We start from the raw sequence: 15,376 nt of genomic DNA, 5'->3' as shown, positions 1-15,376 counted from the left end.
ACGGTTTAGTTCAATTTGAAAATTGTCCAAACTACAATGTAAATTGAAAACTGTTTTAAAAAAAATTATCAACCAAAACCCAAACCATTGTACAAAAACTAAACAAAACAGTAATTTTTAAATAGTTTAGTTCCTCTAACTTCAATCTTGAACCTTTTTAATCAAATATCGATTCTCTTACGGTTCATTTGAAGTCATTCTTATTTTTCTTGTTGATTTTTCTTAGTTTTAGTATTTTCAATTGAATGACATTAGCATATTATTAATTATTATTATAAATTTATAAAAATTAAACATACTAATTGAAAGGTTCTAAAATATCAGAAAAAATATCAGTCTCTTGGGTAGGTTTATTGGAATATTACTCAAAGCCAACTATTTTTTTAAAGGGGAAGGATATCTTTGTTAGTGGAATATGTTGATTTAATTTTCCGTGTGTTCCCTTAGGAATCAGGCTAAGATTTGACGGCGTCTTTCACCCTTAATTAGGTTGGGTTAGTTGATTTCTGGTGTTTTCCACCTATATTTCAAGCAACTTGCTAGCCACAACAAATTAGCAAATAGAGCTAAGGCCCTACCATTAACTGTTGGTGGAAAGAGCACGTTTGTGGGTTATTGTCTATCCCTGAGCTGTGTCTATTCTCAGTTTTCTTGCTGAAAATTTTTTGTAAAGATTTGAGAAAAGGGGAAGAAGTTACAGAAATTTATGTAAGAAATAAAAGTGAAATGAAAATAAATGGTCCACTGGCAAAATATATATAAGTTCTTATGCCTCTTCATACTCCTACCTCACAATTAAATGGGGAATATCTTGTGCATCTATTTGTTTTTGCATTACTGTTTCATGGCTACCTTGGCTATGACAGCGAAAAATTTAACAACCGATCAACTGATCAAAGTTTTGAAAAATTTATCACATGTCATTGAAGGTATAAAAATAATTTTTTGGGATTCATTCCTTACGAGCTTTGCCAATCACACATGGTAGATAAACTGTGGTTAAATGATAATATGCTCACTGGGTCAATACCAACATGAATGGCGAATTTGACTGCTCTGAGAGATCTGTAGGTTAAACTCTAGCATACCCACACCCCCCCCCCCCCCCCCCCCCCCCCCCCCCCAAATCCTTATCGACTTTTCAATATATCTTGCATGTAAACTTGTCATCAAATTCATTGAGTGGTTTTTAATCCCCAAGTATACAGATTTTGAAGGTCTTGAGAGATCTAGATTTGTTAAAAAATCTCATCAGTAAACATTCCCACCGCCCTTGCAATCCTTCAATCTCTCGAAACTCTATCTATAGCTAACAAAGGACTTGTAGGTCCCATCCCCAACACATTCAGGGCATTGATAAGCTTGGTGTCCTTGCATCTCTTTAACAATAATCTTTCAAGGGAAATTCCCAAATCATTGGAGGCTCTCACCAATCTAAACAACTTCAATGCCTCTATGAATAATTTATAAGGGGAAATTTCTAACAAAGGTCCTTTTAAAACATTTATTGCTAAATCCTTTTTGTTAAATCATGCATTGTGTAGTTTGCCAAGGCATGGGGTTCTTCTTTGCATAAAGAATCCCGATGTTGTTTTACCTAAAGAATCGGTAAAAAGATGTCTTTTGTAAACAAGTTGCGAACTTGAAGAATTTGAGCCATGAATTTAAACCATCAATTTGAGTAATAAATTTTAACTGAACTTGAGCTATGAATCCAAACTATAAATTCGAATCAAAGTTAGTAATGAGTTGAATATCTCATAATTTGAATTTGGCTTAGTTTCAAAACTTTTTATTCAAATTTGACTTGAATTGAAATTAAATGAATTTGAGTTTAGTCGCACCAAACCGAGTTAGCTTCTGAGACTTAACCTACTCGATTTGGATTCTCTCTTACAAAAAAAAATACAAACTATAAAACCGACCCAAATATAAATAATATTTAATAGAAAATAAAATTTAATACTGAAATTTCTCCGGAACTTGTCAAAATCCCTAACCCACAGAACTTGTCGAATGTTGGCTTCCTCTGTTCATAAGTCCAGTGTCGAAAGTCGTCTCCTCTCCAGCATCTCAAATTTCTCCTCTCCAATGTCTGAAATGTCTCCTCCGGTGCTCAAAATCTCAGCAAACTCTCTAGAAGTCATCTTCGAATCGTTAGTGCATCAAACTTTTTGTCTTCATAATTTAATTAATGAAGATCGACAGGAACTTGGAAAATTACACCATTTGGACTTGAAAGAGCACATTTAGGTTGACAAAACAGCCATTGCTGCTTCCTTAAGTGAAATACCAACACTACGAAAATAAGGCAATGAGTTAGAAAGAAGAGATATGATGCCAATTTCTGATCTCTTAATTAATTGTGAGAATTGTTAATTAATATAGTTTTTGCTTTAGGAAAATCACATTGACAATAGAATTAGACAAAGATCTTCAATGCACAGCTCCAATACTGTGAAATTAGAGTGGAAGATTACCTCATAATCCATTTCCACAAATTCCACCTCCAAGTCCAGAGCCCGCTTCAATACTTGGATGCAATTACTTTTGCAGTCTCCCTTGGATGATTTGATTAATTCATTTTAATTGATTAATTGATTATATTCAAAAGTGATTTTTATTATTTTAAATTTATATACGCATAATCTTTCGGAATGATATTGAAAATAAAATTCCCTAGACATTCTATAGGTAATTACCATTTTTTTTTTTTTTTTAATAATAAAAAATTCCACCTGAGTTGAACCGCTTCTAAAGAAGTGGAACCAACCATACTAAATAGGTCAAAACTCGAATCTAGTGAAATGAGTTTCATTTATGAAGTTTCTCATTAGGTGGTTGAATAATAATAACAATAACAATAATATTATTATTATTGTATGGGTAAACCTTATCCCTCGATAATTGTATTATAAACAATATACATTTATCATATGACGAGTATTTGCTTAGCACCGACTACTATCCTAACAATTTGGCATATTACAAGGGTATGTAAACCACTCACATCAAAGACATGATGATAACTTTTCATAGAGGAGTGTAAACAACATATATTTTCTTAAAAGCACGACTCAAAACCAAATTCCCACAAGTTTGTTGTTTAGCTTCTCCAACTTCAATCCTGCAAATTCATCTTCTCCAACTTCAATCTTTAACCTTTTTAATCAAATTTCTATTCTCTCAAGGTTCAATTGAAATCATTCTTATTTTTCTTGTCAATTTTTAATAAGAAATATGTTTTTTTTGTTTTGATTAGTATCAAATTAATCGATTCTCTTCTTATTGTATGTGCCCTATTCCCTCCTTTGTTGATTCTTCTTCACACCTTCTTTCCATGGTCAATTTGACTATTTTTGACCTCGATCGACAATTGTAATATGTTTACAGAGATTTAAATTATAAATATTTAAGTTAATATTTTGATTAGCACTAGATTTGGACTAAGCCAAATTCAAGCATGATATGTTTATAGAGATTTACATGATAAATGTTTAAGTTAATATTTTGATTAGCATTGGATTTGTACTGAGCCAAATTCAAGCATGACTGAGTGTAAGTTTGACTCATGTTCAGTTAAAATATTGAGCCGACTTTGGTATCGTATTTGTGTCAAATTAGACTAGATTAATTCTTCCTTCTTTCACACTTAATTAGACTTGGTTACTTGACTTTTAGTGTTTTCCACTTATGTTTCAATTAGACTTTTAGTGTTTTCCACTTATGTTTCAATCAAATTGGTAGCTACAAAAACTTAGCAAATCAAGCTAGGCCCCTACCTTTAACTATTGTTGGAAGGAGCATGTTTGTGGGTCCTTGTCTATTCTTGAGTTGTATCTGTTCTCAGACTTCTTGATGGAAAAATTATATAAAGAAGTGAGAACATTTGTGGGTCCTTGTCTATCCTTGACCTGCGTCTTTTCTTAGTTTTCCTAATAGAAAAATTGTGTAAAGAGATAAGAATGTTTGTAGGTCCTTGTCTATTCTTGAGTTGCCTCTGTACTTAGTTTTCTTGATAGAAAAATTAAAAAAAAAATAAATAAAGTTTGGAATTAATCGTGCCACGTTATTTTGGTGGAAGACTAGGAAAGATGTTGTCTGGAAGTAAATTTAGAAATTGCCAAGTTATTGCTCTGAAAATATGAACATAAAGACTATTGACCATCTGAAACAAATTAAGTGGACGTTTCACACTTGTGGGGTTTCCATTCTTTCCCATCTTATTTGTTTTCTTCGCAATAATTAATGTTTAAAAATAATAATTATAAATAATAACATATTATTATATAATTAAATAATTTTAAATTTAAAAAAAAAATAAATTTATATTCATTATATAGGTCTATTAGACTACTCTTTTCATTCTGAACCCGGCTGCTTGACTTAACAACCAACTTTTAGTTTCTTTTTAGTTTGAAGCTTCAATACACATAGCCACCCTAGTAGTCTTTCCTTTGACTCACTTACTCACAAACCCATAATTTAATTTACTAATTAAGGAATTAATTTGTGTTAATGTAATTTTCAAAGCAAATCCAAACAGTTTAAATTTCTCTAATACTTTTTTGAACGTGGGAATGAATAGTAAGACCCCACCACGACCACTGAGAAAATGACTTCATTTTTACCCAGTGCTTACTACTCCCAGCACTGAGAACAAATGGTAGTGGGGTCCTTGGTTAAAAGATGCCCCCCTAAGGATAAGGATAATTTGTAATTAAATAATATAATTATTTATTTTCAATCTTAAAATCATTTAATTATAGACTATTTGTATTTTTTTTTTTGGTTAAAAATTATGGGCAACTAACATTTTAGTTGTGAGTAATTTTGTTTTGGCGAGTGTTTAGTTGTAAAACAAAATGAAATTTTTTGTGCCAAAATGAAATTTTTAGCAATTAAATTGTTGTTTTGACTACTAAAGTTTTAGTTGTAGATAAATTTGTTTGACAACATCTCATTAGTAGTCAAAATTTCAAGATAAATTAGCGAACTAAGCTTTGTTGTAAGTCTATTTTTGGTTGGATCTTGAATTTACAGTTGGTCTCTTCCCGTCAAGCATCTTCAACATGTCTTCTTTGAAGTCTGTTTTCCACCGAGTCAAGCACATGCTTTTAACGATCTTGAAATCATGGGATTGGCCGACTCAAATTTGAACCGAGTGGGCCAATTCATTTAAAAAAAATTAATATGTTTAACGATGAGTTCTTTAAATTTCTCACTATAAATGGATAAGTCTGTCATTATTGGACTAATATTTAGCGTTGCATTTTCCACCATATTACTTAAAAATATTCCATCAAAATTGCCTCTCTTAAAAAATAGTTCAATTCGAGCTCCGCTTGAGCTTATCGAATTAAAATTAAAGGTGATTCGAGTTCAACTTAAATAAAAATAATTTAACTCAAACATGCCTTGGGCTTATAATTTGAATCTGTGACTCAAATTTATAGTTTAAATTTATGATTCGTTAATGAAATGACGTCATTTTATCTAATAATAAACAAAACGATATTGTTTTAATAATTTTTTAATATAATTCAAATTGAATCACAAACCAAATTTGAACCAAATCAAATCATCCATCCAAATTGTCAGTTAAATCAATTCGAATTCTTTTTAACTCAAATTCAATTTGAATTTAAGCTAAATGAATTTGAACCAAATTGAACTAAACTAAACTGATTTTCCTAGCAGCTGGAATCCAACCGCACCCTTTAGTATTTACGGGACTGATTCTACACATTGTCATATTAATTATTTATCAAATTATGATTTATAAAATAACTCACATTTATTAAATAATGGAACTAAAATTCACTAAACAAATACCTAAATCGAAATTTTTTCGAAAGCACTACTCAAAACCAAATTCCCACAATTTTTTTAAATAATGGAGTTCGACTTTTCCAACTTCAATCCTGCAAATTCATCTTCTCCAACTTCAATCTGATGCAAATTTGAACCAGCGCCACACTTAAACGTCGACGTTCCGCAACGGTCACTAATTCAGCTGTTTGTACGCTGCGTTTCATCAGGAGCCATGTCGTTTCGAATGGGAATTGATATAAAAGCAGTGTAACTAATTTTGGTTATGGAACTGTTCAGCATCTTCTTCTTCCGTCTTCACCTCTGATTTCTTTCTCTCTCTAGATTCTTCTTCCTCTATTTCATTGCTAGCTTGTTTCTCACTCCAGAACACATCACAATCTTTAACCTTCTTAATCAAATATCGATTCTCTCAAGGTTCAATTGAAATCGTTCTTATTTTCCTAGTCGATTTTTCTCAGTTGTGGTATTTTCAATTGAATGACATTCGTATATTATTAATTATTATCATAAATTTATAATAATTATACATACATACGAATTGAAAGGTTTTGAAATATCAGAAAATAATCAGTGTCTTTGTAGGTTTACTGGAATATTGCTCAAAACCAACTATCGTTTTGAAGGGGAAGCGCATTTTTGATTGTGAAATCTGTTGATTTAACTTTCTGTGCGTTTCCTTAGGGAATCAGACTAAGATTCGTCGGCGTCTTTCAGGTAATTAATAAGAATTATGATTTCTTTTTATTCTGATCACTATCAAATTAATTGGAATTTGGGTAAATCGCTGTATCAAACTAATGGTATTGAGCTGGGTCAAATTAGACTCTTCCTTCTTTCACGCCTAATTAGACTAGGTTGTTTGACTTTTGGTGTCTTCCACTTATGTTTCAATCAAATTGGTAGCTACAACAATTAGCAAATGTAGCTTCGGCCCTACCATTAACTATTGTTGGAAGGAGCACTTTTGTGGGTTCTTGTCTGTCCTTGAGCTGTGTTTGTTCTCAGTCTTCCAGATGGAATAATTGCGGAAAGACTTGAGAAAAGAGTAAGAAATGAAAGTCGCCTGTTCTCTTTTCATGAACTTATGGAGTTGACTAATTTTCCGCCTAATTTCTCTGTTTCTATCTAGTCATAGCTACGCTGAATTTTCGTCGTTATAAGTTCTTATCCCTCTCTTTCATCCCACTTCATACTTCTACCTCACAATTAAATGGGGAATATCCTGCGCATCTATTTGCTTTTGCATTACTGTTTCATTTCTTCCTTCGCTATGACGGCCAAAAATTTAACAACCGATCAATCTGCCCTTCTTCAATTCAAAGCACATATCACTTCCGATCCTTACAGTGTACTGGCGTATAACTGGTCCATTTCTAATCCAATTTGCAGCTGGGTTGGTATTTCTTGTGGTGCTCGCCATGAAAGAGTCAGAGCCTTGAACCTTTCATTCATGGATCTTGGTGGTACCATCTCTCCACACCTGGGCAATCTCTCATTCCTAGTGAGTCTCGATCTTAGTTACAACAATTTCCATGGCCATCTGCCAAATGAACTGGGACAATTACGCCGATTGAGAGTCTTTTCTGTTGGTAATAATAGAATAAGTGGAGGTATTCCGGGATTTGTCGGTCTCTTATCCAAACTCCAAATCCTGAAACTCGAATATAATAATTTCACAGGTACCATCCCGGATGTTCTCTTCAATGTAACTACGCTAGAGGTCTTGTGGGCAATCGACAATAATATTCAAGGAAGCATTTCACCAGAGATTGCAAAGCTCACCAGGCTGAGAGTTTTCTATATGGCAATTAACTTCCTCTCGGGCTCCATACCTTGGAGTAGCATCTTCAACAGTTCCTCGCTACAAGGGTTTAGTTTAACCTACAATTTCATGTCTGGCAGTCTGCCGGATGGTCTCTGTAATCGTCTTCCAAAACTTGAATGGCTGACTCTATCTTATAATGGACTTTCTGGCCAGCTTCCAAGAAGTTTAGGCAACTGCAGCGAGGCTATTGCTTATTCATTGTCGCACAATAAATTCACAGGGCTCATACCACAAACTATTGGAAATTCGAGTAAGATTACATGGTTGATTCTTGATTATAACAACTTAGAAGGTATGATTCCACCATATTTTATAAGCATAATTTACTTTTAACTGGCATGTGTATTCATTATCAATAAAACTATGTAAATATATTTTTTAGTATATATATATTATGTTATCATATGATTAAGTATGATCCTTATCCTGACATAATTTGTCTGTTAATAAGGTTATAAAATGTAATCTCCATGTTCATTTTATTTAATCTCCAATAACTGTATGTTTTGGCAAATTTTTGTCCACGAGCAGGTGACATTCCACTAGGGATTGGCAAGTTGAAGAATCTACAGTATTTAGCTGTTGGTCACAATAATTTAAATGGTATAATTCCTTCCAAAATTCAATATATATTTAGCAATAAAACTATATAGACATTCTTTTGTGTACACAATTGGGTTTAAAAATAATATGTCATTATGTGATTGAATAATTTTAAATAAAAAATAAAATAACACTTATTTGCATGATCAAATATCATGTATGTATCTGATTTTATACTCAAAAGTATGTACACATAACATTGTAAACATTTTTTATATATAATTTGAGTTTACAAATGATATGTCATTATGTGATTAGGTGTTACTTTATCTTTAATTCAAAATTATCTAATTACATGTTGACACATCATTTATATATTCAAATTATGTATTAAAGTTGTGTACGCATAGTATTATTGTATAGCAAATGCTCTTGTTAAAAAATATGCATCAACATACCTTGAGTTGAAAAAGTCAAAAGCGTGAAAATTTAGCTTATATCAAAACCCAATATCAAAATAATTAAAGTAACACAAAATAATCAATATAAGAGTAAAAGAGTACAAGAATTTACGAGGATAGCCCAAAATAGGATGACAAAGAATGAAAAAAATCATTGATATTGAAGTTTTAGCACAGGAAGAGCAAAATAGATTTAAAAAACACTAATATTTATTGCAAAAAACTTCAAACCTCAACTTCTCTCTTAAGCCTTACAAAAACTATACAAAACTCATAAAAATTTTTGTCTACAACAGGACACTCATTTTAATACTTTAAGTTGTGGCTAGTAAAAAAGGAATAAGACCATTCTTCTAATTGTTTGACATTCTACCATGATTCAAAGTTTCATATCAAATGCCCATGCTTCAAATTGGAACATCAGTTATGCTATTAAAACTCTCGCTCTACACCTGAAATGCCTATTTTAGATTTCGATCCACATATCCAATAATCTTCACCTTGACACAAAATGGCAAACATGCTTGAACTTGCTAGTAGGCAAAGGCTTGGTGAGCATGCTAGCTGAATTGTTTGTAGTATTGATCTTTTTGATAAAAACATCTCCTTTTGCAAACACATCTTGTATGAAATTATATCCAACACCAACATGATTGGCTCTCTCATGGTGCACCTGATATTTGGTTAAATGAATTGCACTTTGATTGCCACAATGAACAATGATAGAAGTAGACTCATCAATGAAGGCAAGCTTGTATCTAGTGTTACCTCCTTTAGAAGGAATTTAAGATAATCCTTAAAGGTCTGAATGGAGGTAGTCTAGACTTCCTCTGGTCTTGTGTGTGGTTATGCTGAAACTTTATATCATTTGTTTCCTAAACACACAATGCTCATAAAATTCTAGCTACCTTGTATGTTGTCCACACAACAAACCACTTTTCTTCAATTCTAGAATTTGTTTAACTCGTGAAAGAGTTTATATCACCCCATCATGCATTTTACTTTATATCTTGCATATTCAAACCACCTTACATACATGATCATTACCCAAAAACACACCACCATCAAACAACTCATGAGTATTAAACCAATCTCTATTAGGAGTTATATGATGTGAGGCTCCGTATCCATAACCTAACCCATCTCAAATTTGTGCTTAACATCACTGACACAAATAGTTCACTAATTTCATCATCTGTAATGTTTGCTTCCTCTTACTTAGATTTATTGTCATTTGCTTTATGTCTATTCGTCAATTTTGAACAGTCGTCCTTGATCTATCCCTTCTTTTTATAGAAATTACAAGTAAACATTGTATGCTTACTTGGACCTCGACTTTCCAGAACTTAAATTTCGCTCATTTCTTCTTCCTCTATAAACAAATAAATCAAAACCCTAATCATTCCCTTTTACAACATTCAAATTCTTATCGACCTTTTCTTTTGCCTCTAAATTTGACTTAACTTCTTCAAAGAAAAGTTCACCTCTTCCATATATCAAGGTGTCCTTAAAATTCTTGTATGAAGAAAGAAATGAACACAACAAAAAAAGCACTTGATCGTTATCCTCAATTTTCACATCAATCTCACTCAAATATGTAATAATTGAAGAAAATTCTACTAGTTATGAATTTAGTAACGTACCTTCTGACTTACGTATAACACACAGGCATTGCGTCAATTGTTGCTTAGTGGTGAGAGATTTATTCATATATTTATCCTCCAAATTCGTATATGCTCTTGCAACAGTCTTTTCCTCCATAATTTATAGGAGTTTGTTGGTGCTCAAAGTCAACTGGATCCATAAAAGGGCTTTCTCATCCATATCACCCCATTTGATCATATCATCGTCTATAATCTCAGGTTGCTTTGCTTTTCCATGCAGCCTGTTCTTGGTCCCTACCTTGGCCGAGACTGTCATCATTTTGACTTGCCAGATGGCAAAGCTTGTTGTACCATCAAACAATTAACGCAGCACGAATCAATTAATGAAAGAGCAAAAGAGCACAAGGATTTATGTGGAAAACACAAAACAGAAGAAGAACCATGGATAGAGAAAAGAGAAATCACTAATGTTGAAATTTTAGTATAAGGAGAATAAGAGACATAAAAAAACTCTCCAATATCAAGTGCTGAAAACATAAAAACCTATCCTCTTTCTTAAGCCTCTAACAAACCATGTAAAACCCACAAATGTAACGAATTTATATCCGCAATGTAACAACCTTTTCATTCGATGAAACACCTGTTATGGGACTTTAAGTCCTGGTCGTTCAAAAGGAAATGAGACGGTTCCTTTGGTCGTTCGATATTCTACTACAATTCAGAGTTTCAGGTGTAGTGCCTTTGCTTCAAATTGGAAGATGTGTTATTCTACTGGAACTCCCAATCTATTCTCAAGACACCCAATATTGAATTTGGGTCACTGTATCCAACCGTTAACAATCCCAAACTTAAAACATATATGTCCCAACCCAACATTACGAATAATTGGCAGTATATATAAAGAGTTACCCTGTCACTCTTAAAAATAGCCAGCAGTACAAGTTTTCGCTGTATCTCAAAACGATGTTCAAAATTACATATCATATAGGCAATTTAGTAGTCAAAATTTCACGATAAATTAGTGAACTAAAATTTTTTGTAAGTCTATTTTGATTGCATCTTGAATTTACAGTTGGTCTCTTCCCGTCAAGCATCTTAAACATATCTTCTCTGGAGTCTATTTTCCTTGAAAGCAGTGGCCTATTCGGCAGTCTCCCAGCGGATATCTGCAAATACATTCCAACACTTGAACAGATTAATCTTGATGGCAATGCGATAAGCGGCAATATTCCTAAGAATATCAAGAACTGTACTTCTCTTACGGCGTTAGCTCTCAGGTTTAACAGCTTAACAGGTATTTACACTTTTGAAGACTTGCGATTTTAATGGAGCAACAGTCTGCTCACGCACTTTTTAATATATAGTTAGATACACAAATGATATTTTTATCATGTGATTGGGCGTATTATCCTTTATTTAAAATCACCTAATGACATCTGTATATCAAATTGTATATTTAAATGTGTATAAATATAGTTTTATTAATTTTAAAATTATATTGTACGTGCACACTTTGATTTGTTTGACATATGAACTTGATTGCATAACTTGTGTATTATATAGCCTTGTCTTCATTTCAGTTTTATGCATCAATGTTTGCCTAGGAAGCACATAAACACACCCTGGGGTGAGTCTCTACGTGTCTGAAATATTTCGTTTTCTGAAACACCCTGAAATTGGTATGAAATATTTTGGGGGCATTTAAGATATTTTAAAAAAAATTGAAACTCTTTTTAGATTTTAAAACAGGTTTTTTTGGTAGAAAGATCGAAATCTATAAACAACTTTTTACAAATACTCTAGATGTTTACAAACAGTTTATTATACACGTTTTATTATACAACTCATATTCTCGTCTTCGACTGAACCAAATTATGATATTAAAGCTACATGTATTGTATCATGTTAAAAATAAATTGTGAATATTACTTGATGAGGACAAGATTGTCTACTAACTCTGTAATTTTTATCCTGTTGGAATCACATTATCAATGATTAAAAATAAATTGTGAATATTACGCTAAAAATAAATGTTTCAGCGTTTCTGTTTCCATTTTACTTAGATGTTTGCCTTTTGGCAGGTGAAATTGTAGAGGAGATAGGCCATTTGCAAAATCTTCAGATTCTATTTCTAGATTCCAATAGCTTAAGTGGTGTAATTCCAGCCTCAATCTTCAATATTTCAAGCATGGTAAATATTAGTTTAACTGGCAATAAACTTTCAGGCTATCTACCAGCAACCATTGGCCATGGGGTTCCCAACTTGATGGGTCTTGCCATAGGGAATAATAAACTTACTGGAACGATCCCCACCTCCATTACCAATGCTTCCAAGCTTGCTGTGCTAGATCTGGCCGTCAACTCATTTTCTGGGCTTGTTCCAAATACATTAGGCAACTTCAAATTCCTTGAATGGCTTAACCTTAAGATCAATAACTTCACCACTGAATCTCCCTCTGCAGAATGGAGCTTTCTGTCTTCTTTGACAAAGTGCAGGAAACTGAAGAGTCTACTCTTGGATCTTAATCCACTGTATGGAGTCATACCACTTTCAATTGGCAATTTATCTGAAACTCTTGAAATTTTTGTTGCAAGTAATTGCAAGATCAAGGGCAGCATTCCTACAGAGGTGGGTAACTTGCATAGCTTGATAAGGTTAGATCTTTCGGAAAATGATTTGAGCGGATTTATTCCGACATCGATGGGAAATTTGCGGAATCTCCAAGGTCTGTGGCTAAATAAAAATAATTTTTTGGGATTCATTCCTTACGAGCTTTGCCAATTACACATGTTAAATAAACTGCTGTTGAATGATAATATGCTCTTTGGGGCAATACCAACATGTTTGGCGAATTTGACTTCTCTGAGAGATCTGCAGTTAGGCTCCAACAAATTTAACTCTAGCATTCCCCCATCATTATGGACTCTTCAGTATATATTGCAGGTAAACTTGTCATCGAATTCATTGAGTGGCTTTTTATCTCCAGGTATACAGAGTTTGAAGGTCTTGAGAGATTTAGATTTGTCAAAAAATCTCTTGTCAGGAAACATTCCCACTACCGTTGGGGGCCTTCAAGCTCTTGAAACTCTATCTTTGGCAGACAATAGATTTGAAGGTGCCATCCCCAACACATTTGGGGCATTGATAAGCTTGGTATCCTTGGATCTCTCAAACAACAGTCTTTCTGGTGAAATTCCCAAATCATTGGAGGCGCTCACCTATCTCAAAAACTTCAATGTCTCTGTAAATAATTTACAAGGGGAAATTCCAAGCAAAGGTCCTTTCAAAACATTTTCTGCTCGATCCTTTTTATTAAATCATGCATTGTGTGGTTTGCCAAGGCAAGGGGTTCCTCTTTGCAAGGTTGACACCATTAACCAATCAAAAATACTAGTAATGAAATACATTTTGCCTTCAATCTTGCCAATTTTCTTGGTAGTGATTGTAACTTTTGTCTTCATAAGGTGTCATTATAAAAGAAAACATTCTCCAGTTGATCAAGTTGATTCGTTATCTTTAGCAACATGGAGAAGAACATCATATCTAGAAATTCAACGAGCCACCGATGATTTTAGTGAGTGCAACATGCTTGGTATTGGCAGCTTCGGTTCAGTATTCAAAGGGATACTTTCAGATGGAACTACAGTTGCAATAAAGGTCTTTAATTTGCAAGTAGAAAGAGTACTTAAAAGCTTTGATTCTGAATGTGAAGTATTGCGCAACATTCGTGATCGAAATCTCATAAAAATCGTGAGCAGCTGTTGTAATACCGATTTTAAGGCCTTGATACTTGAATTCATGCCCAATGGTAGTCTTGAGAAGTGGTTGTATTCTCACAACTATTTTTTGGATATTCTACAAAGGTTGAACATAATGATAGATGTTGCATCAGCTCTTGAATATCTCCATCATGATTATTCAACACCAGTCATCCATTGTGATTTGAAGCCTCAAAACATCTTATTGGATGAAGATATGGTTGCCCATGTGGGTGATTTCGGCATTGCCAAGCTCTTAGACGAAGGCGAGTCGAAGACACAAACCCTTACACTAGCGACTATGGGGTATATGGCACCAGGTGAAGTTTCAATTATAAATTTCGATTAGAATGTTATTTACTTTTAATGATGAATATAATGTAAATTTGCAGAGTATGGATCAACGGGGATTGTGTCCACAAGAGGAGATGTCTACAGTTTTGGAATTTTGTTGATGGAAACTTTCATGAGAAAGAAGCCCACAGATGAGATGTTTGCTAGAGAAATAAGTTTAAAGAGCTTGGTGGAGGCATCATTGCCTGATGCAGTAACAGAAGTTGTGGATGCTAATTTATTAAGAGATGAGAATGGTTTTGGTGCCAAAGTGAATTGCATGTTAAGCATCATGAATTTGGCTTTGAATTGTTCCATGGAGTCACCTGAACAGAGGATCAATATGAAAGATGCCTTGGCAAAACTCAAGAAGATCAAATTGGAGTTTCAGCAAGATGTAGGAGGCACCTAAATAAAAGGTGTAGTGATGTATGTTATTTATGTTCTTAGTTTGTTGTTTATGATCTTTCTAATTGATGATTATCTATCTAGTTAAGCTGTGAATAATGGATTCTGCACATGATACACAAGAATGACTTTATCTTTTTTATTTAAACAATATCAATGATAAAGCAAGAACCACCTATATATATATATATATATATATATATATATATATATATATATATATATATATATATATATACACATATATATATATATATAATCCCTTATTGGTAAATCTACTAAAGTTATGCCATAACATAAATGAAAAATTAAAATAAACAAATTTATATTATTTACAAAACTAAACAAATTTATACTTTCAATGAGGTATTTTTTAATTTCTTACTAAAAAATTCATAAATTCATTGTTATTGGTTTCATAGGTTTATAAAAACTAAGGATGAATATGAATTAAACCGAGTTTGAACATCTCATAGTTTTAGTTAACTTGAATAAAAAATAATTTAACTTGAGTTTATTGAGCCAAAATTGGCATTGGTTTGAGTTAGATTTAAATAAAAAATAATTTAGATTGAATTCATAATTTGAATATATAGTTCGAGTTTGTA

General features: G+C 32.9%; 1 protein-coding gene across 1 annotated transcript; it reads left to right on the top strand.

Moving 5' to 3' along the window:
* Positions 1-7,105: 7,105 nt before the first annotated feature.
* On the top strand, positions 7,106-14,772 carry LOC123204345 (probable LRR receptor-like serine/threonine-protein kinase At3g47570). Its single transcript, XM_044620948.1, has 5 exons — positions 7,106-7,952; positions 8,192-8,263; positions 11,341-11,562; positions 12,350-14,347; positions 14,420-14,772. The coding sequence occupies exons 1-5, from the start codon at positions 7,106-7,108 to the stop codon at positions 14,770-14,772; spliced, it is 3,492 nt and encodes a 1,163-aa protein (XP_044476883.1).
* Positions 14,773-15,376: the final 604 nt, after the last annotated feature.

This window comes from Mangifera indica, chromosome 20, assembly GCF_011075055.1.
Source record: "Mangifera indica cultivar Alphonso chromosome 20, CATAS_Mindica_2.1, whole genome shotgun sequence".
Taxonomy (NCBI): Eukaryota; Viridiplantae; Streptophyta; class Magnoliopsida; order Sapindales; family Anacardiaceae; genus Mangifera; species Mangifera indica.
The sequence above is the reverse complement of the archived record's forward strand: the minus strand, read 5'-3'. Positions and strand labels throughout refer to the sequence as shown.